Source organism: Scyliorhinus torazame, chromosome 21, assembly GCF_047496885.1.
Source record: "Scyliorhinus torazame isolate Kashiwa2021f chromosome 21, sScyTor2.1, whole genome shotgun sequence".
Classification (NCBI taxonomy): domain Eukaryota; kingdom Metazoa; phylum Chordata; class Chondrichthyes; order Carcharhiniformes; family Scyliorhinidae; genus Scyliorhinus; species Scyliorhinus torazame.
The window spans coordinates 115,288,291-115,315,914 of record NC_092727.1 but is presented as its reverse complement, the minus strand read 5'-3'; the positions used below and the strand labels follow the sequence as shown (position 1 = coordinate 115,315,914).

Below are 27,624 nucleotides of genomic sequence, written 5' to 3'. Positions count from 1 at the left end.
GCCTTGACATCATGTCCCAGTTGCAGAGGGACATGTCCCAGACACAGGTGGACATTGCCGAGGTACTCCAGGGCATGGACCAGTCACTGAGGACCATCGCTGAGGGCGTCAACGCCATGATGCAGACAATGGGGAGCCTCCAGGACTGGCAGAGCCAGATGACTCAGAGGCCTCTGGAGGTCACTCTGTCCTTCCATCGCATGGAGTCCCCCAGAGCCCTGTGGGCACCGCCAGTAAGGAGAAGGCATTCGAGGCCAACCTTAGGCCTTTCAGCAATGAGACAATGGCAGTCTCCAGTTCTTCCGAATAGCCCCTTCCTGACACCGGCGCCGCAGAGCGGAGAATTGCCGCCATTGGCGCCGGCGTGGTTGGTGCGGCACTGGTCGGGGGCTGCTCTACGCGGCCCCCCCGCCGATTCTCGGCCCAGGATGGGCCAAGTGGCCGTTGTAAAAGAGCTCAGTCCCGCCAGTGCCGTTCACACCTGCTCTCAGCCTGTAGGTACTCGGCGTGGAAGGGTCGGGGGGGGCGGCCTGTTGGGGTGGGGAGGGGTGTCTGAACCCGGGGGGGGGGGCCGCCGATGTGACCTAGCCCGCAATCGGGGCCCACCAATCGGCGGGCTGGCCTCTCTGGCTGGGGGCCTCTTTCTTCCGCGCTGGTCCCTGTAGCCCTGCACCATGTTGCGTCGGGGCCGGCGCGTTGAAGGGAGCGCTGTGCATGCGCACGTTGGCGCCGGTGCCACTGCGCATGTGCGGATCCTGCGGCGCCCAGTTGACACCGGGATCAGCAGCGGAGCGGCGTGAACCGCTCCAGTGCCGTGCTGGCCCCCTGTAGGGGCCAGAATTGTTGATCCCGAGGCCGTGTTGATGCCGTCGAGAAACGCGACGGCGTTTCTGACGGCGTCAACACTTCGCCTCAGGATCACAGAATCCCGCCCCATGTGCCCTTGAGTTGCACGTCCAAAATGGAAATGGCTACTCACCTCCTCACTTTGTCTCAGAAGCCGGCTTCACATTTTTAAATAGGAATACTCAATGTGATATCTTGCTGGGGAGTCGGGTAATTCCCGGGAGTCTACTGCATTCGACGTCAATCTCGCTAATGAGATTGAAATGAATGCAACTGAGGGTTAATGATATTCTCGCCATTATTGGGCGAGATCCAGAACTCGCAATTGAGAGCGGGCTGGGTGAATTGCAAATGGTTCGCGCCCAGCGCAAATCACGATTTTGGCCTTATCCGCTATTTACCCGGCACGCCCCCATCCACGCCGGGTGCAACGCCATGGACAAATTGCACCCAGAATTTTTTTTATTGGTTCATGAAATCAAGGCGTCACGAGCTGGGTCAACATTTACTGGCTATCCCTAATTGCCCTTGAATTGAGTGGTTTGTTAGGCAATTTCCGAGGAAATTTTTTAAGAGTCAACCAGATTGCTGTGGATCTGGAGTCACATGTAGGCTAGACCGGGTAAAGGTGGTAGATTTCCTTCCCTAAAGGACATTAGTGAATCATTTGGGCTATTATGACATGGTCATCTTAAGAAGGACAAGGGTGTCCATACCGAGTAAAATAAAGAACTAGGTTTATTTACGATAACGATATGTACACTACCCAGTAGATCCCTACCGGATTCCTTTTCTCTGTCAGTGCCTTACTGGCAGACCTTTGATACAACGTTTAATAGAGATCTCACGCCTCCCAGCGAGGGAGCTCGTACTTTGCGAGAGCCACGGGGGAAGATAATCATTCCCACCCCCGTATGAACGATGCGGGATATTACAGTCTTCTTTATGACTTTTCATTCCAGATTTTTCCAGATTCAAATTTCACCATCTGCCGTGGTGGATCCCCAGCGCGTTCCCCTGGGTCTCTGGATTACTGGTCCAGTGACAATACCGCTATGCCACTGTCTTCCCTAATATTTGAGTTAGAAAAATATAAGCAAATTCTTTAAAACGTTAGTAGTTTCATTAAAAGGATAAAAGGTTAATGTATCACATTTCAAATTATAAACTGGACACAATTACAAACTATTATTTTTGAATTAAATGATCCTGTGAAAATGTGCTGTCAATAAATCCAGTCATATTTCCATTTACAGAATTCAAATACTTATTCATGAAGAGCCCAGGTGAAGAATCTTCAGTTAAAATACTCTACACATGGGGCGGGATTCTTCGAGCCTCTGCACCGAAATCGCGCTCGGCGCGGGGGCGGAGAATAGGCGTCAAACCAGAACTCGAGTCCAACACCTCTCCCGCGATTCTCCGGTCCCTGGAGAATCGTCGCCAATCAGGCGCGCGCGGTCGATGCGGCGCCGATCGGGGGCCATTGAAGGAGGCCCCCGCAGCGATTCTCCAAGCGCAGCTGGCCGGGTTTCTGGCGTGGTTCTCTCATGGTTCCACCCGGCGGGCACTCGGCGTGGAGGCTGCGGTCTCAGTCTGTGGCCGCCCTGGTGGGGGCCGGGGGTTCATTCACCCGGGGGGCCTCCAGGATGGCCAGGCTATCGATCGGGGGCCACCGATCCGCTGGCGCGCGCGATCTGGGGAGGTCCTATCTTCTTGGCGCTGGCCCGTGGTATAGGTCGGCCATGTCGCGAGGGGCGGCCGACACAGGCAGCTGCCGAGCGCATGCAAGGACCCCCGACTGGAAGTGCAGGGCCCCATATCGGCAGCCGGAGCTGCGAGGAGCACTCTGGGGCGCTGCTAGCCCCCTCCAGGTAAGTGAATCGCCCGCGTTTTTTCGCGGGTGTGGGGACATAGCCCCATTATTGGAGAACCCTGCCCATGGCCACTTTTGGGACAGAATTGCACATCAGCCTCTGCTGCAAGATGATGGCTGAAACTTTCCTGCGGAAGATCTACAGCTAACTAGTTTGTGATGCAGAGCGAGGCCAACAGCACAGGTTCAATTGCCAAACCTGATGAGGTTACCATTCAGGCCTTCTCAATCTTGTCCCTCGCTTGAGGTGTGGTGATCCTCAGGTTAAAGCACCACCAGTCAGCTCTCCCCCATCAAAGGGGAAAGCAGCCTATGGTCTTCTGGGACTATGGTGACTTTACTTTACTTACTATAGTTGATATACGAACTGGAATAAAAAGTACTTTAAAGCCCAGCTTAAGGTTCTCTTTAAAGATGAGGATGAATCACACCGTGGAGGAGGACTTTATGGACTTTAACTGCATCTAGTTATTCCATATCTGACCTTGGAGTCCTGAGTGCGTGCATAAAATGGAAATAAGATCCTTTTTCCAGAACTACTGTCCTGTAGCCGGCACGGCGGCACAGTGGTTAGCACTGCTGCCTCACAACGCCGAGGATCCGGGTTCACTTCCGGCCTCGGGTGACTGTCTGTGTGGAGTTTGCACTTTCTTCCCGCAACCACGCGGGTTTCCTCCGGGTGCTCCAGTTTCCTCCCACAGACCAAAGAAGCGCAGATTAGATGGGGTTATGGGGATAGGGCGGGAGAGTGGGCCTAGCTAGAGTGTTCTTTCAGAGGGTTGGTGCAGACTCGATGGGCCAAATGGCCTCCTTCTGCACTATAGGAATTTCATGGATCATGAAATTCAAAAAACAAGAATTGGCATCACACAGAAGTGTATGAATATGAATTAGAAAAAGTGTTTTATTCAGAGCACTTGGATTTACATTAATAAGATGGACATTAAATATAATAGACAATGTTAATAATCACAATTGTAACACTTTGACTTGTTAGACTACTGCAGGACTCACCAGAATTCAAAGACAGGAAGGAGGTGTCTTTCCATATGATGAATCCTTCCCATATGATGAATTCCATACACTGAAACCTCCCCACTTTGACGGGTTGAGGTTAAAGTTTCCAACTTTATTTAAGCTTTACTTTTTGCCCACTGACACACCAAGAACCATTAGAATGCTTTCAACACTCCTTCGGTGCCTCTTCCTCCTAACGTTCCACCCATTTACACTGCCCTAGGTGGCCGCCTTTTAGGATCTAAAAATAAACTTTTGAAATTGTGTAAGATATTTCACAGCGACGCTCAGAGCTAATCAGGGCCGTGTGGTTTCTGCACTTCCCTGTCTGTGCAGAGCTGGGAAAATTCAAGGTAATTGCCTTCATCTCTCTCTGGGTTATTTCTAGAAGTTAAAGTGGCTGTAATCACTGAAAATGACTGCCGCCAGATTATGAGTCGATAAGAACAGCGCTTCTAGCAGAATTTGTCCCTCTACTGTTATCCTGCACCCCACTGTATTTTCGAATATTGGAAATTTATTCCAAGCATTTATGATGTTTTGAGTAAAGGTATTCTTCCTAAGATTAGGTTTAAATTCAAGTAAGCCCCCCCCATCCTTCATACTCCCCCTCCATCCTTCTTTCATAGGCATGGCTCCCCCAGGCCCTGACCCTTGGTAGTGCCAAGCAGGCACCTGGGCATCTGGCATTGCCACCCTGGCAGTGCTCCTGCTGGCTTTGCATTGCAACCCAGGCACCTTGGCAATGCCAAGGTGTCCGCGTTCCAGAGAAAGGGCCATGGGGCCACCCTGCACTGTCCCTGCCCACCCAGGGGCCGCGAAGGCCCAGGTGGACCCCCCACCCCCGGGTGCCATTCCACCTGGTCCAGTACTGAATGGTGCCCGGCTAGAATAGCCGTTGATGCCAGGAGCCCGGTAGATCCTGGGTGCGCATACCTAATTGGGCACACTGGCACCGTGAGGCTTGGCCACGCCGATTGTGGGTGTGATCGTGATCGCAATGCCTTGCCAGATCGGGTTATGTCTCATGAGGAATACTGGCTGCCGGGAAGCCCGCGGGAGGCTCCTCCTGGCATCCTCGCTTGAATGGGAGCAGGGCGCAGCCGGTAGATTACGCCCATAGTCTCTATTTTTGAAGTCACATGGAGGCGCATGGGGTAAACCACACCAAATCAAATATAATTGCGATACAACCCAGCCTTAGTCTTATTAAATGCTGCACATCTCTTGGCCAGCTCCGCACCAAACTCTTGATAAATTCTCACCGCACGGCCCCTCCCGTCTACAATCACGATGATCCTTTGTTCTCCGTAAAACTCTTTCTTTGTCCTGAAAGTCGTGGAAGCGCACGGTGATCGCACACAATGGTTTCTGCCTCAATGACCTACTGGCACGATCGAACTCGGGAGGTGTCGCCATTTCCCCCTCCCCCACCAGCTTCCAAAACAACTGCGCCATGAACTTTGTCAGGCTCGAGCCCTCCAGACCTTTCGGCAGTCCAACCACCCCCAAGGTCTGTCTAATAATAATAATAATTGCTTATTGTCACAAGTAGGCTTCAATGAAGTCACTGTGATAAGCCCCTAGTCGCCACATTCCGGTGCCTGTTCGAGGAGACCGGTACGGGAATTGAACCCGCGCTGCTGGCATTGTTCTGCATTACAAGCCAGCTGTTTAGCCCACTGTGCTAAACCAGCCCCAACGAGACTGACTTACCAAGTCGTCCACCTTAGCCATTAATATTTTGTTATCGGCCGCCACCCGTGCCATCTCCCCTTCCAGGGAGGTGATCTGATGTCGCTGCCGAGACACAGCTACCTCTACGTCTTTCAGCTCCACACCCTGCAACTTCACCACCTCGTCCATCTTAGCCAACACCATTCGAATTAAGGACATCGCCATCTCAAATTGCTTTGTCATGGTCCCCAAGACCTCTCGGCGTAATTTCTGAAGCTTCACCACCAAAATCTTAAGAGTTAGTGGATTCCGCAGCAGCTTCCGCCATTTTGGTTCCAGACAGGGTTCCCGAAGCTTCCAAAATCAATGCCAATTATTTTGTTTTCTGCTGCCTGGTTCGGTATCTAGTGGGCATCCCCTTGATGTGGGATACTTAACCCATCAATAAAAACAAACTTGAGCCCAAATTTCCTTCAAAACACGTGCGAAAAAGGCTCAAATAAAGTTCTCTGACCTCCGTGAGACTTTCTGAAGATGCTCGCGGTTTCCATCCCAGAAGAAAATCCTGGGGCGGGATTCCCCGTCCCACCGCGGCAGGCCCCGGGATACTCCGTCTCGTCAGCCGGCCAATGGGGTTTCCCATTGAGGGCAGCCCCGCGCTGTTGGGAAATCCACAGGCTGCCGGCGAAACAGAGAATTCCAACAGTGGAGAATTCAGCCCTGGTCTCTGTCACCTCCTTCGGCACTGTAAATTCTATGATCTCTATGAAGCCATTTTTAGCATTCGCTGATTTGATGCTACACCTTTACTGCCTAATGTTAAAATAACCCAAGTCTTTATTTATTCATATTTGTTGTCAGAATACACAAACTTGCTAAATAGGTCCTGTGCCTCGGGGAACATTGAAAAACGACGCAGGCCTCTCTGTTTAAAAGTGGTTGTAGAATTAATCTCTAGAAAATGTGCTATCATACATTTCTCTGCCAAACATATTGGATTCATAACAGTGAGTTCCATCATCTAATTACTGAAGTAATCCAATTGGGTATCAATTGCCAGAGGTTCACATGAATCAGACAAAATCAGGTTTGATTAATGAAAAGAAATAGCGCTCCATAAGACAGTAGATTTGGCGAAACCTGAAACATTATAGAACTTTTTTTTTTAATTTAGAGGAAGTTTAATAAGCAGGGTGTTTCTCACTGGGTGCAAGGAGCACTGCACAGTTGAATAGAAGTCGAACAGTCCAAAATGGATCACGATGTTCTCGCAGTCATGTAGAGTTCATTATTATTGCTGTCATCGTGCCAAGATGGTACAACCCTAAACATGTCTTGATATGATTTCTGCAACAGTGCCTGATGTAGCTACTGACTGTTATTTCACAAGTGGATCATCATTTTGAGTTATATATGCATGGGCAGTGAAATCATTGATATTATGCAGAAAAGGTGCCTGCTCCTGGGAACTATGTACAATGTTTCGATGCTGTTCCTGCCTGCTGTCTCTATTTTCACTCCTGCCCAAACTCCCCTCCAAGAGGGTAAAAATCTGAAAGGACTGGTGTGTAAAAGATAGATACACTGCAAAAAAACTTGTATTTATATAGCACCTTTCAAGGCGACAGAACACCCCAAAGCATTTTACCGCCAATGAAGTACTTGTAAAGTATCATCACTGTTGGGATACAGAAAACCCGGCAGCCTTTTGCACACAGCAAGCTTCGCAAACAATAATTTGGCTACTATGTGGGTAATCCGTTTTTGGTGATGTTGATGGAGGGATAAATGTTGGTCAGGAGATCAGGGATAATATCCCTGCTCTTCTTCAAAATACGTTCACCTGTGAGGGCAGACAGGGGGCGAAATTCTCCGTTATCGGCGGAAAGTCCGCCGATCGGCGCAAAAAACGGCGCAAATCCCACTTGCGTCACGTCATAAAAATGGGACGATAGTCACCGGCCCGAAATGGGCTAGCAGCGACGTAACGGGATCCGCGCTTGCGCAGTGGTTCACGCCGTGCAGCGTCATACGCGCTGCACGGCGTGACGGCTCATAAGGCCGCGCAGCTCCCCCCCAACCGACCGGAACACCCGACCGCAACACCCGACTGGATGGCTGGCCGTCGCTCAGCCCCGAGGTTCGAGTCACGCGATGTGGAGGCGCTCCTGGACGCGGTGGAGCAGAGGAGGGACTCCCTGTATCCCGGGCACGGCCGCAGAGTTGCCCCACGCCACAGCCGGCGTCTGTGGAGGGAAGTGGCAGAGGCCGTCACCGCTGTGGCCCTGACACCACGGACAGGCACCCAGTGCCACAAGAAGGTGAACGACCTCGTCAGAGCAGGCAGGGTGAGCCTCCCCATATCCCCCCCTCCCCATATCCCCCCTCCCCCATATCCCCCCTCCCCATATCCCCCCTCCCCCATATCCCCCATATCCCCCCTCCCCCATATCCCCCCCTCCCCCATATCCCCCCTCCCCCATATCCCCCCTCCCCATATCCCCCATATCCGCCCTCCCCATATCCCCCCTCCCCCATATCCCCCCTCCCCATATCCCCCCTCCCCCATATCCCCCATATCCCCCCTCCCCCATATCCCCCATATCCCCCCTCCCCCATATCCCCAAGTGAATCCAGCCCTAACCTTAACCTCTGCAATGCACGCGCAACCGATGGCGTGCATTCATATACCTGCCTAACACTGTTGCCTTTTACCCCTGCCACCCCCCCCCCCCCCACAGGAGAAGCGCGCACACAACAATAGGGAGCATGTGAGGACTGGAGGAGGGCCCGCTGATGAGAGGCCACTGACCGTACAAGAGGAAAGGGCCCTGGAACTAGCTGGCGGACCTGAGGACCAGGAGGTTGCTGATGCAGAGGTCGGGGGCGTACTAGCGAGTGAGCCACCGACAGCCCGTCCCCATATCCCCCCTCCCCTATATCCCCCTCCCCCGTATCACCTGATCACTGCCTGATGTCTAACCATGCATGCTTCATTGTGTATCGCAGGACCATTGTGTACCCGGGACAGCACTACCCAGGACACCCCTACCCGGGACAGCACTACCCGGGACAGCACTACCCAGGACACCCCTACCCGGGACAGCACTACCCGGGACAGCACTACCCAGGACACCCCTACCCGGGAAGACGAAATACCGGACAGTGAATCAGAGTGGATGGGTGGAGACGAACCCCCACCCCAAAGTGCCATGGAGTCAGAGTGGGACGAAGAGCACGACAACGCCACTGCTGTCACCAACACCCTCCACCATCGCAGAAACACTCACCACGGTTGGGCACTTTAGTGATGAGGTGTCTGGTACACTCACTGGTGCGCACAACACAGCCGTCCCGGTACAGCAGGTGGAGGTAGGAGCAGCAGAGGGACCGGGCGGTCAGAGGGCAGCCCAGGCCAAGCAAACATCTGCCGCCCAGATGGATCCCGGGTTCCTGCAGTTACCACACCCACACATAGATCCGATGCAACCACCGACCCGGAGACGAGCGAAGAGGGTGACGGGTGGCTTGCGGCGGCTGCGGTCGCAGGTGGAGGAGTCCACCCGCGTCCAGGAGCTGGGAGTGGTCCCGGTCATGCGTGCCACCCAGGCTGACACCGCACGGGTGGCGTCCGCGGTGGAGGCAATGGTTGCGGACATGTCAGATGGTGTCAGAGAGACCCGGACCCTCCAGCATGCGACGCCCGCAGGATGCCCCTCGCACACCACGGGAGACGGAGAGACCCGGACCCTCCAACATGCGACGCCCGCAGGATGCCCCTCGCACACCACGGGAGACGGAGAGACCTGGAGCAACAGGGAGACGACACCCCCGTCACGTGCATGCTGGAGGGTCCGGGTCTCTCCGTCTCCCGTGGTCTCCGAGGGGCATCCTGCGGACGTTGCATGCTGGAGGGTCCGGGTCTCTCCGTCTCCTGTGGTCTCCGAGGGGCATCCTGCGGGCGGTATGCATCTGCGGGGATGGGTGCCTCTGGTCTCAATGGTGTCAGACATTGGGAACGGTTTGCGAGGCCTGGGGCCTTCCGTGCAGGCGGCGTCTGTGGCCCAGGAAATGGCTGCCCTCTCACAGGAGGCCATGAGCCAGTGCCAGCGCCAGATGGCAGAGGCGCTCAACGCCATAGCCCAGTCTCAGCAGGCCATGGCCCAGTCTCAGCAGGCCATAGCCCAGTCTCTGCAGGCCATGGCCCAGTCTCAGCAGGCCATCGCTGAGGGCATCGGCGCCAGTGGCCATGTGCGAGCTGGTGTCGCACTGTCGCAGACAGGGTTCGACAACCCCCTGGGCTCCATGGCTGCAAACCTGCAGACCCCTGTCGATACCAGCACGGGCCTCCAGGACTGGCAGCGCCAGATGTCGGGGGCGCGTCGGATGGCCAGTCCGTTCGCATCCCCCACCCATGTAGAGGCCTGGGGGCCATCGGGCACCCCGAGGGAGGAGGAGGTGGTGTGGTCCGTCCCGGCTCCCTCTGTAGGGGAGGTCCCGGTACACCGCGACACCTCGGACTCCCCCCCTTCCGTCCCAGGTGCATCGGGTGGGCAACGGGCAGGACAGGCTGGCAGCTCGCCATCCCAGTCGCCCGGGCCGCAGCCTGGCCCATCTAGGCCAGGACGCCCCAGGAAACGGCCACCAAAGGGATCCAGTGTCAGAGGGCAGGAATCACAGGAGTCCACCTCCAGTTCTGCTGTACCGTCTGGGGAACCACGTAGACGTAGTCAAAGGGCCCGTAAGGCCAAACAATTAGACACTGAGTAAGTTGGCACGGGTGCAGGGCACAGATGAGTTTTAGGGGCTAGGGCACGTGCATGAACTCTTTTGGTTATTAAAGTCAATGTTACACCTACCGAAGCTGCCTTTGTGCTCTGTCCAAAGTGTGCGGGCGTGTCATGTACGTTGAGCGCAAGTGTGTGTGTGAGGGGTGGTCTTACCTCAGCCCCAGGTGAGTCTGCCCCCTTCCCCCTGGGCCGCCATCAACATCCCCCGGGCAGAGGACGGGACCGTGCGCTGCAGTGTCACAGCCGCATGCAGGGATGGTCCGGGTGGATGGTGGTACTGTGGCCATGGGTCAGACATAGTCCAACGATGTAGAGCCAGGAGCTCATCGCAGGGCGGGTTGTCATCATCCTCCATGGCCTGCGATAGACACGCGTCCACCCGCAACTGGGTGAGACCGGCCCGTTGTGCCGCCGGTGGATCGGCAATGGGGGGGGGTGGGTGGTGTGCATGCGGGTGGGGTGGGTGGGGTTGGGGAGGGGGATGAGGGTGCTGGGTGGGTGGATGGGTGGGGGGTGTGGGTGGTCGGCTGTTGCCATGGTGTGCGGTCTGTGGCCATACTACCCGATTCCCACGCCCATCTAGTCAGTGAAGCGGGCGGCTATCAGTCTGTCCCGTGCCCGCTGGGCCAGCCGGTAACGGTGGACAGCCACCCGCCTGTGTCTACCCCGTCTGCCCTGACCATTGCCCCCATCCCCCTCATCTGGGGAGGACTGTGCCTCTTCCTGCTGCTCCTCCACTCCGCCCTCCTCTGCCTGCGGCACATCGCCCCTCTGCTGGGCTATGTTGTGCAGGACGCAGCACACCACAATGATGCGGCCGACCCTATCTGACCGATACTGGTCATAGAGGTCCAGGCACCTGAAACGCATCTTCAGCACGCCAAAGCACCTCTCGATCACTCCCCTTGTCGCTACATGGGCATCATTGTAGCGGTTCTCCGCCTCATTGCGTGGCCTCCGTATAGGCGTCATCAGCCACGATCGCAATGGGTAGCCCCTGTCGCCCAGCAACCAGCCCCTCAGCCGGGGATGGCGTCCCTCGTACATGCCGGGGATGGATGACCGCGACAACACGAATGAGTCGTGTACACTGCCTGGGTGACGGGCGCAGACGTGCAGGATCATCATGCGGTGGTCGCAGACCACCTGTACGTTCATCGAATAGGTCCCCTTCCTATTAGTGAACACGGCCCTGTTCTCTGCAGGTGGCCGCACGGCGACGTGCATCCCATCGATCGCGCCCTGGACCATGGGGAACCCGGCCACGGCAGAGAAGCCCACGGCCCGGGCATCTTGGCTGGCCCGGTCCACGGGGAAGCGGATGTAGCGGTGCGCCATGGCATAAAGGGCATCTGTCACTGCCCGGATGCACCGGTGCACCGATGTCTGTGATATGCCGGACAGGTCCCCACTCGGTGCCTGGAATGACCCCGTTGCATAAAAGTTCAGGGCCACCGTAACCTTGACGGACACGGGGAGAGGGTGTTCCCCGCCAGTGCCACGCGGTGACAGGTGTGCCAACAGGTGGCAGATGTGTGCCACGGTTTCCCGGCTCATCCGGAGTCTCCTCCTGCATTCCCGGTCCGTAAGGTCCTGGTATGACTGGCGGGGCCGGTACACACGGGGCGCCCTCGGGTGCCTCCGTTGCCGTGGGGCCGCGACGTCCTCCTCCCCCTCCTCGTCCTGTCGGTCAGGTGTCCCTCCAGCCTGGGCGGCTGCCGCCTGCCCCTCTGCGGCAGCCTGCGCCGCCTCTCTGGCACGCTCCTCCTCCTCCTCATCCAGGGCAACATAGACATGAGCTGCTGCCACCACGGCGGCCAACATCGCTGGATGATCTGAAAACATGACGGCCTGGTGGGGGGGGGGAGGGGAACGACGACATGTCATCATTGCCCATATCCCCTCCTCCCCCCAGCCAGGTGGCATGGACCGCATGGGTCCAACTGTTGGAGGCTGGCACCTGGCCAGGTGGACCAACTCATTTGCCCTCCCATCACCCTCCTCGGCACGGACCCCCTCCCCAACCTCCACCCCAGCACGGACCCCCCCCCCCCCAACCTCCACCCCAGCACGGACCCCCTCCCCAACCTCCACCCCAGCACGGCCCCCCCCCCCAACCTCCACCCCAGCACGGACCCTCTCCCCAACCTCCACCCCAGCACGGACCCCCCCCCCCAACCTCCACCCCAGCACGGACCCCCCCCCCCCAACCTCCACCCCGGCACGGACCCCCCCCCCAACCCCCACCCCAGCACGGACCCCCCCCAACCTCCACCCCAGCACGGACCCCCCCCCCAACCTCCACCCCGGCACGGACCCCCTCCAACCCCGAACCTCCACCCCAGCACGGACCCCCAACCTCCACCCCGGCACAGACCCCCTCCAACCCCCAACCTCCACCCCAGCACGGACCCCCCCCCAACCTCCACCCCGGCACGGACCCCCTCCAACCCCCAACCTCCACCCCAGCACGGACCCCCTCCCCAACCTCCACCCCAGCACGGACCCCCCCGCAACCTCCACCCCAGCACGGACCCCCTCCCCAACCTCCACCCCAGCACGGACCCCCCCCCCAACCTCCACCCCAGCACGGACCCCCTCCCCAACCTCCACCCCAGCACGGACCCCCCCCCCAACCTCCACCCCAGCACGGACCCTCCCCCCCCAACCTCCACCCCGGCACGGACCCCCCCCCCAACCTCCACCCCGGCACGGACCCCCTCCAACCCCCAACCTCCACCCCAGCATGGACCCCCTCCAACCCCCAACCTCCACCCCAGCACGGACCCCCTCCCCAACCTCCACCCCAGCACGGACCCCCCCGCAACCTCCACCCCAGCACGGACCCCCTCCCCAACCTCCACCCCAGCACGGACCCCCCCCCCAACCTCCACCCCAGCACGGACCCCCTCCCCAACCTCCACCCCAGCACGGACCCCCCCCCCAACCTCCACCCCAGCACGGACCCTCCCCCCCCAACCTCCACCCCGGCACGGACCCCCCCCCAACCTCCACCCCGGCACGGACCCCCTCCAACCCCCAACCTCCACCCCAGCATGGACCCCCTCCAACCCCCAACCTCCACCCCAGCACAGACCCCCTCCAACCCCCAACCTCCACCCCAGCACGGACCCCACCCCCAACCTCCACCCCGGCACGGACCCCCTCCCCAACCTCCACCCCAGCACGGACCCCCCCCCCAACCTCCACCCCGGCACTGACCCCCTCCAACCCCCAACCTCCACCCCAGCACGGACCCCCTCCCCAACCTCCACCCCAGCACGGAGCCCCCCCCAACCTCCACCCCAGCACGGACCCCCTCCCGGCACTCCCCCGGAGCCTGCCTACTCTAACCACCCCCACCCCCCCCCCCCCCCCGCCGCACACACACAAGCCGAGACACACCTCTCCTCACGCAATCAGTCTGCGGCCACGCCATTTCCTGCCCAGAGCCAACCCCCCAGGCCGTCACTCACCTCCTCGCTGGTCGGCGTGAGCCTGGAGCACCGGGTCACGCCGATGAAAAGGAGGTTTGATTCACGTCGACGTGAACGGTCATCACGTCGACGGGACTTCGGCCCATCCGGAAGGGAGAATATCGGCAGGCCAAAAATCGGCTGCCTTGCGCAGACCCGTGACATTCTCCGCGGCAGCGGCGCCATTTACGCCCCGCCGACTTTTCTCCCTTCGGAGACTTCGGCGGGGGCGGGGGCGGGATTCACGGCGGCCAACGGCCATTCTCCGACCCGGCGGGGGGGGGCGGACAATGACGCCCAGGGTCTCGGTTTAACAATTTAATCCGAAAGACAGTGGGCTGAATTCGCCGCCTTCGGGATTCTCGGTTTTGCCAGCAGTACGGGGGTTTCCCGACGGCGTGGGGCAGCCCCATAATGGCAAACCCCATTGACCAGCTGGCGAAACGGAGAATCCCGACAGCGTGCCACACCAGCAACCTGGTGCAGCGGGACGGAGAAACCCGCCCAGTGCCTTTGACAGTGCAGCACATTGGAGTGTCAGCCTTCATTTTTGTGCTCAGGTTGTGGAGCGAGACTTGATCCCTTAACCTGCTGACTCAGGCGAGAGTGCTATCAACTTCGACTGACACCTAAAATGGGATGAAGAAGGCAGCACTATACAGCAAGCGTAAGTTCATCCATTCATAAAGATCTTCGTCCTTCGTTTTCGGACTGAGTAAATCCATGAGGATCAGCACCTTGCAGAATGGCATGCCCCTGTTAAGAGGGAAATGATGTTAAACGTACACTTACCACAGTGATGTTAAACGCATAAAGAAGATCAAATGGCAGCGCGGCTATTAGATCCACAATAAACCATGTGGTTCCGTAATGGATGCAGATGGATCGTGCGTCATATACCACTTGGCCTGATTGGCTGACATAAGTGGTGCGAAAGTTCAGAATAATATCTGTTGGATAAAGAGACACAGAGAAATCAGCATTACAAAGAAAAAGAGTAAAACAAGCCATCAAACGAGCAAGAGACTGAACAGAACAATGCACTTCCCTGCTGACATTTTTAAAGTGCAGAATAAAAAAGCAATTTCACCGCTGTGGATATATTACTTCTCTTTTGATAACTCACATTAGTATGTGCACAAGGAGGTGCGGTATCATCCAGACCAGGAAAAACTTGGGAAGTTCCTGATCTGTCCTTTGTTCATTGATCTACAATTAAGCACAGTAATATCGCACACCTACATGATGGATGTGCTCTCCAATATGGGGTTTGGGGAGGGAGTTCGCAATTGGATCAAACTGCTCTACACAAACATCTATAGCGCAGTCTCAATCAATGGGTGGGAATCAGAAAAGTTCCAGATCAAATCCGGAGTCAGGCAGGGCTGCCCTCTCTCCTCGGCCCTGTTTGTGTGCTGCATAGAACCTTTTGCCGAGGCCATCAGGAAGGATCCGGGTAGAAGAGGAGTGACGATCCCAGGCAGCGAAGGCGTGCAAGTCAAGGCCTCCCTGTACATGGACGACGTTGCCGTCTTCTGCTCGGATCCTAAGTCTGTGCGCAGGCTCTTGACCACCTGCGACCAGTTTGAACTGGCCTCGGGAGCCAAGGTAAACCGCGGCAAGAGCGAGGCCATGTTCTTTGGGAACTGGGCCGACCGGTCCTTTGTCCCCTTCACTGTCAGGTCAGATTATCTGAAGGTGCTGGGGATATGGTTCGGAGCTGCTGGGGCGTGCACCAAAAACTGGGAGGTTGGGGAGGGGGTCCGTCCTGGGGTGGAGGTTGGGGGTTGGAGGGGGTCCGTGCCGGGGTGGAGGTTGGGGGGGGGGTCCGTGCTGGGGTGGAGGTTGGGGGTTGGAGGGGGTCCGTGCCGGGGTGGAGGTTGGGGGGGGGGTCCGTGCTGGGGTGGAGGTTCGGGGTTGGAGGGGGTCCAGGGTGGAGGTTGGGGGGGGGTCCGTGCTGGGGTGGAGGTTGGGGGGGGGTCCATGCTGGGGTGGAGGTTGAGGGGGGGGGGTCCGTGCCGGGGTGGAGGTTGGGGGGGGGGGGTCCGTGCCGGGGTGGAGGTTGGGGGGGGGGGGTCCGTGCTGGGGTGGAGGTTGGGGAGGAGGTCCGTGCCGGGGTGGAGGTTGGGGGGGGGTCCGTGCCGGGGTGGAGGTTGGGGGGGGGTCCGTGCCGGGGTGGAGGTTGGGGGGGGTCCGTGCTGGGGTGGAGGTTGGGGGGGGGGGTCCCTGCTGGGGTGGAGGTTGGGGAGGGGGTCCGTGCCGAGGAGGGTGATGGGAGGGCAAATGAGTTGGTCCACCTGGCCAGGTGCCAGCCTCCAACAGTTGGACCCATGCGGTCCATGCCACCTGGCTGGGGGGAGGAGGGGATATGGGCAATGATGACATGTCGTCGTTCCCCTCCCCCCCCACCAGGCCGTCATGTTTTCAGATCATCCAGCGATGTTGGCCGCCGTGGTGGCAGCCGCTCATGTCTATGTTGCCCTGGATGAGGAGGAGGAGGAGGAGGAGCGTGCCAGAGAGGCGGCGCAGGCTGCCGCAGAGGGGCAGGCGGCAGCCGCCCAGGCTGGAGGGACACCTGACCGACAGGACGAGGAGGGGGAGGAGGACGTCGCGGCCCCACGGCAACGGAGGCACCCGAGGGCGCCCCGTGTGTACCGGCCCCGCCAGTCATACCAGGACCTTACGGACCGGGAATGCAGGAGGAGACTCCGGATGAGCCGGGAAACCGTGGCACACATCTGCCACCTGCTGGCAAACCTGTCACCACGTGGCACTGGCGGGGGACACCCACTCCCCGTGTCCGTCAAGGTTACGGTGGCCCTGAACTTTTATGCAACGGGGTCATTCCAGGCACCGAGTGGGGACCTGTCCGGCATATCGCAGACATCGGTGCACCGGTGCATCCGGGCAGTGACAGATGCCCTTTATGCCATGGCGCACCGCTACATCCGCTTCCCCGTGGACCGGGCCAGCCAAGATGCCCGGGCCGTGGGCTTCTCTGCCGTGGCCGGGTTCCCCATGGTCCAGGGCGCGATCGATGGGATGCACGTCGCCGTGCGGCCACCTGCAGATAACAGGGCCGTGTTCACTAATAGGAAGGGGACCTATTCGATGAACGTACAGGTGGTCTGCGACCACCGCATGATGATCCTGCACGTCTGCGCCCGTCACCCAGGCAGTGTACACGACTCATTCGTGTTGTCGCGGTCATCCATCCCTGGCATGTACGAGGGACGCCATCCCCGGCTGAGGGGCTGGTTGCTGGGCGACAGGGGCTACCCACTGCGATCGTGGCTGATGACGCCTATACGGAGGCCACGCAATGACGCGGAGAACCGCTACAATGGTGCCCATGTAGCGAGTAGCTGCCCTCGGAGTGGCTATGGGGGAAATGAGACGGTCACACACCTCCTTGTGGAATGTGCCTTTGCAAAGAAGGTCTGGAGAGAGATGCAGTGGTATTTGTCAAGGTTCATCCCGAGCAGCTCTGTGACACAGGACTCTGTGCTCTACGGACTGTTTCCAGGGACACACACCGAGACAAACATCAACTGCTGCTGGAAGGTCATCAACTCGGTGAAAGACGCTCTTTGGTCTGCCCGAAACTTGCTGATCTTCCAGTGCAAAGAATTGTCCTCGACCGAGTGTTGCAGACTGGCACATTCCAAGGTCCAGGACTACGTGCTGAGGGACGCACTCAAGCTTGGGGCAGCTGCTGCCAAGGCGCAATGGGGAAAGACCACTGTGTAAGGTTTTTCCAGCAAATGTACACCGAGGGGCGGGTAACAGTGTAAAACCCCCTCGGTCTGGGCCACGAACACTCAAATGTATAAAAGAAACATGACAATGTAAATATTTAAGAAGGAATTGTAACGTAAAGAGTGATATGTGTATAATATTATCAAAATTGAATGGAAGAAAGTCAAGGCAATGTGTAACTCTGATGGAAATGTACAGACAAGACAATTTGAAATGTTCTGTAATGTTTATGATAAATTTTATGAATAAAGTATATTTTTTTGAATAAAAAAAAACAAAAAACACTGGGCTTTGGGGCAAGAGCTGAAACAGGCAGATTTAGACATGAATGTAGGAGGATTGATCAGTAGGTTCGCGGATGATACAAACATTGGTGGGGCGGTAAATAATTAGTGAGGAGGGTAGCTGTAGATTACAGGAGGATACAGACGGGCTGGTCAGATGGGCTGATCAATGGCAAATGGAACTGAATCCAGATAAGTGTGAGGTAATGAACTTGGGCGGGACAAACAAGGCAAGGGAATACATGATGAACGGCAGGACCCTGGGAAGATTCCTGGCTTTGGTCACTACCTGTGCGGGGTCTGCAAGTTTTCCCCGTGTCTGTGTGGGTTTCTTCCAGGTGCTCCGGTTTCCTCCCACAAGTCCCGAAAGACATGCTTGTTAGGTGAATTGGACATTCTGGATTCTCCCTAAGTGTAACCGAACAGGTGCCAGAGTGTGGCCACTAGGGGATTTTCACAGTAACTTCATTGCATTGTTAATGCAAGCCTACTTTTGACACTAATAAAGATTATTATTATTTGGATCAGAGGGACCATAGTGTGCATATAAATTGGTCCCTTAAGGTAGCATGGCAGGTAGATGCAATGGTCAAGAAGGCATATCATGTACATGCATTTATTAGCCGAGTCATTGAATTTTAGAGCAGGGTGGTTATGCTGGTACTGTATAAAACGTTGGTTCGACCAAAGCGAGTGCATTGTGTGCCGTCCTGGAATCCATGTTATAGGAGGGTTGTGATAGCACTGGAAATGGTGCAGAGGAGATTTACCTGAATATTGCCTGGACTGGAGTGTTTTAGTTATGAAGAGAGATTGGAATAGACTGGGGTCGTTTTCCTTGGAGCAGAGGAGACTGAGAGGGGGCATGATTGCGATGTATAAAATTATGAGGGTCATAGACAAAGGAGATATAAAGAAACTTTCCCCCTTGGTGGAGGGATCAATAACCGGGGGGCATAGATTTAAGGTAAGGGGCAGGATGTTTAGAGGGGATGTGAGGAAAACCTTTTTCTCCCAGAAGGTGGTGTGAGTATAGAACCCATTGCCTGAAAGGGTGGTGGAGTCAGAGACCCTCATAACATTTAAGAAGTATTTAGATGTGCACATGTGAAGCCAAGGCATACACAGTGCTGGAAAATGGGATTAAAGTACCGAAGTGGTTGTTTTGTGACCATCGCAGATGCAAAGGGCCGAAGGGCTTTTTCTGTGCTGTAGGCCTCTATGACTCTATTTACCACTCCTCATTATTCGTCATTAACCTATGCTGGAAAACCATGGAGGTTGATGTTGGATGAGCCAAGATGTGATCCTGTTTTGGGAGAGATGTGAAGATTAGCCCCTCAGTTGAAGCAACAGTGTGGTAGACACAACAGAACCATACTTCAGTATGTGTCAGCACCTTCACATGTGAAGGGCAACATTGAGGTGAGGAAAATTAATATTTTTCTAGTGCACCCCACATCGTAGGGGTGATGGTGCCTAATAGTAATGTCACGGACTAGTAATCTGGAGGCCAAGGCTAAGGCTCTAGGGACACGGGTTTAACTTCCACCTTGGCAAATGGTGGAATTTAAAATTCAATTAATGAATCTGAAATGCAAAGTTAGCCTCAGTAATGGTGACCATCACAACTATCATTGATTGTTGGAAAAACCCATCTGATTCACTAATGTCCGATAGGGAAGGAAATCTACCATTCCTACCTGGTTTGGCCTTTTTATGAATCAAGGCCCACAGCAATGTAGCTGACTCTTAACGCCATTCAGTTCAAGGGCAATTACGGATGGGTGCTGGCCTTGTCAGCGATTTCAACATCCCATCAAAGAATAAAGAAAACAAAACCCAGTAACCCTGCCAACTTTCACTGATCATTTGCAATCAGAGGCAGGGCAGTGAATCTAGGACATCTACCTGTCTGGTCCAGGCAGCTGCAACCTACAGCCTTTAACCGCTTAGCCCATGTAAATCGAGAACACCAACCCAGGCAAAACAGCAAAAATAAGAAATAAAAGTCAGCTGCAAATTAATTTGACAACAAACCGTGGCAGATTGTTGGTGGCGCAGTCTTAAAGAATTTTTCATATTTGAATATAATTTATTTTTCCCCTTAGACACAGTTCTGCAAACCATTACTGGGCATAATGTGCTTTGTTTTAAGGAATAAACACAAGAAATAAGTTTACAGAGTCAAAAAGGACATGTTTCAAATTCACAATACAGATCAAATTAAGAATGCAATTATATTAATTTGTTCAAAGGAGTCTCACGAGACAACATCGATGTTAAAGAAATTAGTCGCAGATTGAAGATTATTTGAGTAAAAAGGTGCTTCAGCTCCCTGATGAAGAAGGCAGTGCAGACAGCATGTAAATTTAGGGGCACAGTATAAAATTTCAACCATCATAGCCTTCCCTGAGTTAACTGTTCCGAGCCATGGTTGTAATGGAGGCAACATAGTTAGCCTCACTTGCAAGCCCACTTGTAATATGTAGCTGGATTGAATTGTCTAGAGTACATAAGAACATAAGAACTAGGAACAGGAGTAGGCCATCTGGCCCCTCGAGCCTGCTCCGCCATTTAATGAGATCATGGCTGATCTTTGTGGACTCAGCTCCACTCTCCGGCCCGTACACCATATCCCCGAATCCCTTGATTCTTTAGAAAGGTATCTTTTTCTTTAAAACGTTTAAAGAAGGAGCCTCAACTGCTTCACTGGGCAAGGAATTCCAGAGATTCACAACCCTTTGGGTGAAGAAGTTCCTCCTACACTCCGTCCTAAATCTACTTCCCCTTATTTTGAGGCTATGCCCCCTAGTTCTGCTTTCCCCGACCAGTGGAAACAACCTGCCTGCATCTATCCTATCTATTCCCTTCATAATTTTATATGTTTCAATAAGATCCCCCCGCATCCTTCTAAACTCCAATGAGTACAGTCCCAGTCTACTCAACCTCTCGTCATAATCTAATCCCCTCAACTCTGGGATCAACCTAGTGAATCTCCTCTGCACTCCCTCCAGTGCCAATATGTCCTTTCTCAGGTAAGGAGACCAAAACTGAACACAATACTCCAGATGCGGCCTCACCAACACCCTATACAATTGCAGCATAACCTCCCTAGCCTTGAACTCCATCCCTCTAGCAACGAAAGACAAAACTCGATTAGCCTTCTTAATCACCTGTTGCACCTGCACACCAACTTTTTGCGACTCGTGCACCAGCACACCCAGGTCCCTCTGCACAGCAGCATGTTTTAACATCTTACCGTTTAAATAATAATCCATTCTGCTGTTATTCCTCCCAAAATGGATAGCCTCACACTTGGCAACATTGAAGTCCATCTGCCAGACCCTAGCCCATTCATCTAACCTATCCAAATCCTTCTGCAGACTTCCGGTATCCTCTGCACTTTTTGCTTTTCCACTCATCTTAATGTCGTCTGCAAACTTTGACACATTGCACTTGGTCCCCAATTCCAAATCGTCTATGTAAATTGTGAACAACTGCGGCCCCAACACTGATCCTTGAGGGACCCCACTAGTTACAGGTTGCCAACCAGAGAAACACCCATTTATCCCCACTCTCTGTTTTCTGTTAGTTAACCAATCCTCTACCCATGCTACCACTTTACCCTCAATGCCATGCATCTTTAGTTTATGCAGCAACCTTTTGTGTGGCACCTTGTCAAAAGCTTTCTGGAAATCCAGATATACCACATCCATTGGCTCCCCGTTACCTACTGCACTGGTAACGTCCTCAAAAAATTCTACCAAATTAGTCAGACACGACCTACCCTTTGTGAACCCATGCTGCGTCTGCCCAATGGGACAATTTCCCTCCAGGTGCCCCGCTATTTCCTCCTTAATGATAGATTCCAGCATTTTCCCTACAACCGAAGTTAAGCTTACCGGCCTATAATTACCCGCTTTCTGCCGACCTCCTTTTTTAAACAGTGGTGTCATGTTTGCTACTTTCCAATCCTCTGGGACCACCCCAGAGTCTAGTGAATTTTGATAAATTATCACTAGTGCGTTTACAATTTCCCTAGCCATCTCTTTTAACACTCTGGGATGCATCCCATCAGGGCCAGGAGACTTGTCTACCTTTCGCCCCATTAGCTTGCCCAATACTGCCTCCTTAGTGACTACAATCATCTCAAGGTCCTCACCTATCATATCTTTATTTCCATCAGTCACTGGCATGTTATTTGTGTCCTCCACTGTGAAGACTGACCCAAAAAACCTGTTCAGCTCCTCAGCCATTTCCACGTCTCCTATTATTAAATCTCCCTTCTCATCTTCCAAAGGACCAATATTTACCTTAGCCACTCTTTTTTGTCTTATATATTTGTAGAAGCTTTTACTATCTACTTTTATGTTCTGAGCCAGTTTACTTTCATAGTCTACCTTACTCTTCTTTATAGCTTTTTTAGTAGCTTTCTGTTGTCCCCTAAAGACTTCCCAGTCCTCTAGTCTCCCACTAATTTTTGCCACTTCGTATGTTTTTTCCTTCAATTTGATACTCTCCCTCACCTCCTTAGATATCCACGGTCGATTTTTCCCCTTTCTACCGTCTTTCTTTTTTGTCGGTATGAACCGTTTCTGAACACTGTGAAAGATTGCTCGGAAGGTTCTCCACTGTTCCTCAACTGCTTCACCATGAAGTCTTTGCTCCCAGTCTACCTTAGCTAGTTCTTCTCTCATCCCATTGTAATCGCCTTTGTTTAAGCACAAAACACTAGTGTTTGATTTTACCTTGTCATCCTCCAACTGTATTTTAAATTCCACCATATTGTGGTCGCTCCTTCCAAGAGGATCCCGAACTATGAGATCATTAATCAATCCTGCCTCATTACACAGGACCAGATCTAGGACTGCTTGTTCCCTTGTAGGTTCCATTACATACTGTTCCAGGAAATTATCCCGGGCACATTCTATAAACTCCTCCTCAAGGCTGCCTTTACCAACCTGGTTAAACCAATCGATATGCAGATTAAAATCTCCCATGATAACCGCTGTACCATTTCTACATGCATCCGTTATTTCTTTGCTTATTGCCTGCCCTACCATCCTGTTACTATTTGCTTTTTAAATCTCCCGGCTCTCTCCTCTTGCGCTGTTTTCGCTGACATCATCTGTATCAACATCAGCAAAAAGTCATCGTTGGAAGTGGTGATGAGAGGACGAGTAGTGTTTGCAAATTCTGTAATAGAGATCCTGGGCTGGATTTTTCGATTTGCAGACTAAATGCTGACGCCGGCGTGGGAACAGTGGCGTTTTACGCCAGAAAAAACAGCGCAATAGCTGCACCGATCCTCCGTCCGGTCGGGGCCCCCCCGCTTTACCTGCGGATATGGCCTGAGAATTGCCGGGTCCGTGGCCACACATGCGCAGGGCGGTGGCCTGCAGCGGCCGTGCCATGCAACACGGCGCCGGCCGCACGCAGACCCAGCCTGTCACATACTGTCACCCAGTAACCACTCTTGCCACCCCTGGACCACCCCCCACCAGTGCTTCCAGCCCCACCAAATCCCCCCCCCCCCTGCCCGCAGAATGGCTCCCCCCCACCCCCCGACTGTGGTGACACTGGACGCAGTCCGCAGCCGCCATGCAGGGTTCACGAAAAACAATAGCATGAGTGACCCATGCCGTCGGGAACTAGGCCCATCAGGGGAGGGCCTCAGGTGACGTCCTGAGACCGTCCATACGGTGTGCGGTGTACTCTTCGAGTACGCCGTTTTCGAGGGAGTGGAGCTTCGCAAAACCGACTCCGCCCCCAATTTCGGCGTAAACAGGGATTCTCCGGCCGATCGCCGAATGCAATTTCGGCGTCGCCGACCGGAGAACCCAGCCAATGGATCTATCCACAAGGATCTGTTTTAAGACCTCAATTATTTGTTGTAATTATTAACGCCTTAAATGATGAGATAGAAAATCATCCAAATCTGCTGATGACACAAATGCAGGTGGCATTACAAACAATGTAGATGGAAACATTGCTGACAAAAGAAACATGCCGCCAAAGCTTTTTGTTTTGTACTCATCAGGACAGATGCAAGAATGTCAAATTAATACTGTGAGAAGAGGGTGCTGATTGGTTGGCAAGCCAACGTCAGGTGAGATCTTCTGGTTGTTCACACCGGTGGGATCATCCGGTGCTGCCGACAGCGCACTCTCACTGCGGGTTTCCCGGCAACGTGGTGTGGATTCAATGCGAAATCCCATTGGCAGCGGCGGGGCCAGAAGTTCCTGCTGCCAACCAACAGCGGGCCACCTCCCACTGCTGAGAAACACGTCAAAGGGAGGCCAGGGAATCTCGCCCAGAGTGTAATCTTTCAGCAGTTGGGTTATGCTATTATTGAAAATAATATTGAATATTATAAGTATTATTGAATATTGCATGTACCATCAGCGAATTTACTAAGATTACGCAGTATGTTGAAGCCTTTGCCAATTCTTCAATTAACCTTTAATTAACCATTTTATTATTGACTATAGTAATGTTGGCAATTGAGTTAAGGGTTAGGGAAATAGAGGTACTGGGAAAAGAATAGGATAAATCCAGGCCAAGCAAGTGAATGATACAGCTGGATATGAGTGGCGGAAACAGAAGCGAGTATCCAAAACAGAAATAATTAGAAGAGGCGGGGAGGATTATAAAATAGACATGATGAGCAATTAGGAGGCATTTGTATTAGGAACTGTTCAATAACATTTGTGCAAATGCAACCCATAGCGAAAGCTGGCGTTTGAATGGTGCGTATTCTGAGTTTACATTTCACAAATGATGCTAATCCCATCAAAGGGGATGTTCCACTGGGTGATGGCATGGGTTGCACAGATCATACAAATGTAGGTAGTGGAATTTAATATCCCCCCTGTGGCACATTTGGAGGTGGGGGGGATGGCATTTAATCGAGTGGGATGGTGACAGGTGGGCCCACCTCCCCAACCCACCCCTTCCATCATTTAACAGCGCATTTATATTGTACGTTACACCCCAAGCTGGCGAAAAATCTTTTTGGCTTGGCAGCAATCCTGGACAATGGCATAAAACAGGTCGTAAGGACCAAACTGATTGAATCAGACGTGAGATACTTTCTGTCTGGGGAAATTCACCCCCCTCCACTTTGGTAAAATCTCAGACTTTGACGGTCCTGATTCAGGACGCACTGCACAAATATTGGGACAAATTGAAATAGCTTCTCCTGATGCCATAGCTAAAGTCACGTGAGACCATTGTGCAGCTATTTTTTGTCACCGCATTATTTCACTGATACATTAAAGCCTTCATTCCTAATGCACATCTATCTATCTCGGTGAGGCACGGAGGGAAGTCAGTGTCCAACGTTCACAGAGGACAGAGAGTGTAGAAAGAGGCCAATTCGCCCAACCAGCCAATGCGGCATTTCTGCACCACTTGTGCCTCCATCTCTAAATCCATCTGCATAATCTTTCATTCCCTTGCCCCTCCTATATTTATTCAGGCACCCTTGAATATATCTACACCATTTGCTTCAAACAATCCCTATGATAACAAGTTCCACATTCTCACCACTCTCTGGGTTCCTTCTGAATTCCTAATTGAATTGGAAGAAATTTTTCCCCGAAGAAATTGCACTCGGTTGTGTTCTGTGGTGGAGGACTGACAGACTAATGATGCAGCTTACCAAAAATGAAAAGCATTTCCACGGCAATGTCGCTCACAGTCGTGCTGCGAGAGGTGGAGGAGCTATCGTCGCTTTCTGTGAAGCAAACGTTGTAAGGGACAGTCACAGCAACGTAAAACGTGGCCAGTAAGATGAGCCAGTCCCATCCGGCCTTGAACATGCTGTAGTGCATGAGGATGAAGCGGGATTTCTGGATGGACGCCACTTTATATTCCGGGAGGGAGGGCTTATTCTCAAACATGTTCTGCCAAAGAAGAAAGTCAAGAAATTACAAACGCAACATCAAAAAAAATACAATTAAAAATACAAATAATTTCTGACCAGGTTTTCGGCATAAATAAGAAACAGGAAGAGGACTAAGCCATGTGGTCCCTGTGCCTGTTCAACCATTCAATATAATCATGACTATATTCCATCAGCTCCAATTCCTCACATGCCATGATGCATTTAATGCTCAATAATCTGTTAACCTTCATATTGAATACAGTCAACAATTGTGTATTCACTGGTTTATGAGTCAGAAAATTCTGAAGGTTCATAGCCTTCCGAGTGAAGAATTTTTGCTTCCTTTCAGCTAAGTAACCAATGGATTACCTGAAAACCTCTGTTACTAGGCCATAGAACATAGGTATAGAATCCCTACGGTGCAGAAGGAGGCCATTCAGCCCATCTAGTCTGCACCGATCCTCCGAAAGAGTACCCCACCTAGGGCCACACCACCACCCATCACCATAACCTTGTAACCCCACCAAACGTTTTGGACACTAAGAAGCAATTGATCATGGACAATCCACCTAAGCTGCACATCTTTGGTTGTGGGAGGAAACCAGAGCACCCGGAGGCAACCCTCACAGATACGGGGAGAAGGTACAAACGCCACAGTCACACAAGGTCAGAATTGAACCTGGTGCAGCGAGGCAGCAGCATTAACCACTGTGCCACCATGTCGCCCTGCGTTGGATTGTCTTGGAAAACAATGGAGCTGGGATTTTCCAGTCCTCCCTGCTGGCAGGATCTTCCGGTCCTGCCAAAGGTAACCCTGCCTCCCCCAACCCATGGTGGGTTCACCAGCAGTGGGACAGGCGAGCGGTGCAAAGAGCAGTGGACGTCGGCATCGGCGGAAGATCCCGCCAGTAGCCAATGGTAAGCCCATCACTATCATCAGAAAACATGCCATGGGGGCTCCGAAAATATCATCCTGTGGCCCATCGCATGTGATGACACAATTCTGGAACAGTGTAGGGCAGGGCAAGCTCAAAGGTTTCATTTTTTCTGAGTAGGTCTTTAATGGTACGTACCCCTCTCTCAGCTACTCCAATGTCCTGAGGGTACCTTGGCAGACTTGCAATGTAAACAAATGCTGCTATGGATTGGAAACACTCATTGGCGAATTGTAACCCATTGTCAGAGACAACAAAGTCCAGGGTCCCATGTGTGGAAAACGTCCTCCTCAGAGAGTTTATGGAATCTTCCATAGAATTCCTACAGTGCAGAAGAGTCTGCACTGACCCTCTGAAAGAGCACTCTACCTAGGCCAACTACCCCACCCTATCCTTGCAACCCCACCTTACCTGCACATCTTTGGACAGAGGTGGTCATGCAGCTTTTGCACCTCTATCTAATGGGAATAATAATCCACCCCTATGAGAAACACTTCTTCTTCAAATTTGAACGGCTCCATACCAAGGCATTCCCTTGGCATGTTTGGGAAAGAGGGCAGAGGTGGCTCTTTTCGCCCCAGTGAATGGTACAGGTGGTGCCGTTGGAGACCAGGCAGAGCTGAAATACCTGGCCACTATATGGACTATTGTGCCCTGACCTTACACTTGGAAATGCAAAGATGTCCTTGGTGAATCTTCTGGGGGGCTTACAGGCAGGGAGTTCACGGTACCACCAATGGTTCATAGACCAATAGGTCATCTATGATGCTACTGTGGTTACATTGTTCAAAGTACTTCCTCAGGATGCAGTTACTAAGAATATACTGTGGTCATCCATTAAGGCAGTAAGTGTGAATTGACATTCTTCATCTCATCTTTGAGACTCTCAAAATTCTTGCAACTTTCAGGTTGCTGCTGGCAAGTTTTGAGTGATTATGATCATGAAGCCTCGTCTTCTTGATTTCCTCAATGAAAGTTTCATCCTCTTGCTCGTTGACTTTTCCTACTTTGAGAATTAGGTCCGGACCTATACAGGTGCTTCTACTCAACTAAGAGCATCCCTGGTTCTGAAT

The 27,624-nt window shown here is 53.3% G+C and overlaps 1 protein-coding gene across 1 annotated transcript in view; it reads right to left on the bottom strand.

Annotated features, from left to right (window-relative positions):
- The window catches only part of kcnh4b (potassium voltage-gated channel, subfamily H (eag-related), member 4b), a 237,984-nt gene that overhangs the window by 93,018 nt on the left and 117,342 nt on the right, over positions 1 to 27,624 (bottom strand). Inside the window, exons 5-6 of the mRNA XM_072487319.1 lie at positions 25,392 to 25,635; positions 14,475 to 14,632 (exon numbers count right to left, since the gene is read on the bottom strand). Coding sequence (XP_072343420.1) covers positions 14,475 to 14,632; positions 25,392 to 25,635 — 402 coding nt within the window. The remainder of the gene's footprint in view (positions 1 to 14,474; positions 14,633 to 25,391; positions 25,636 to 27,624) is intronic.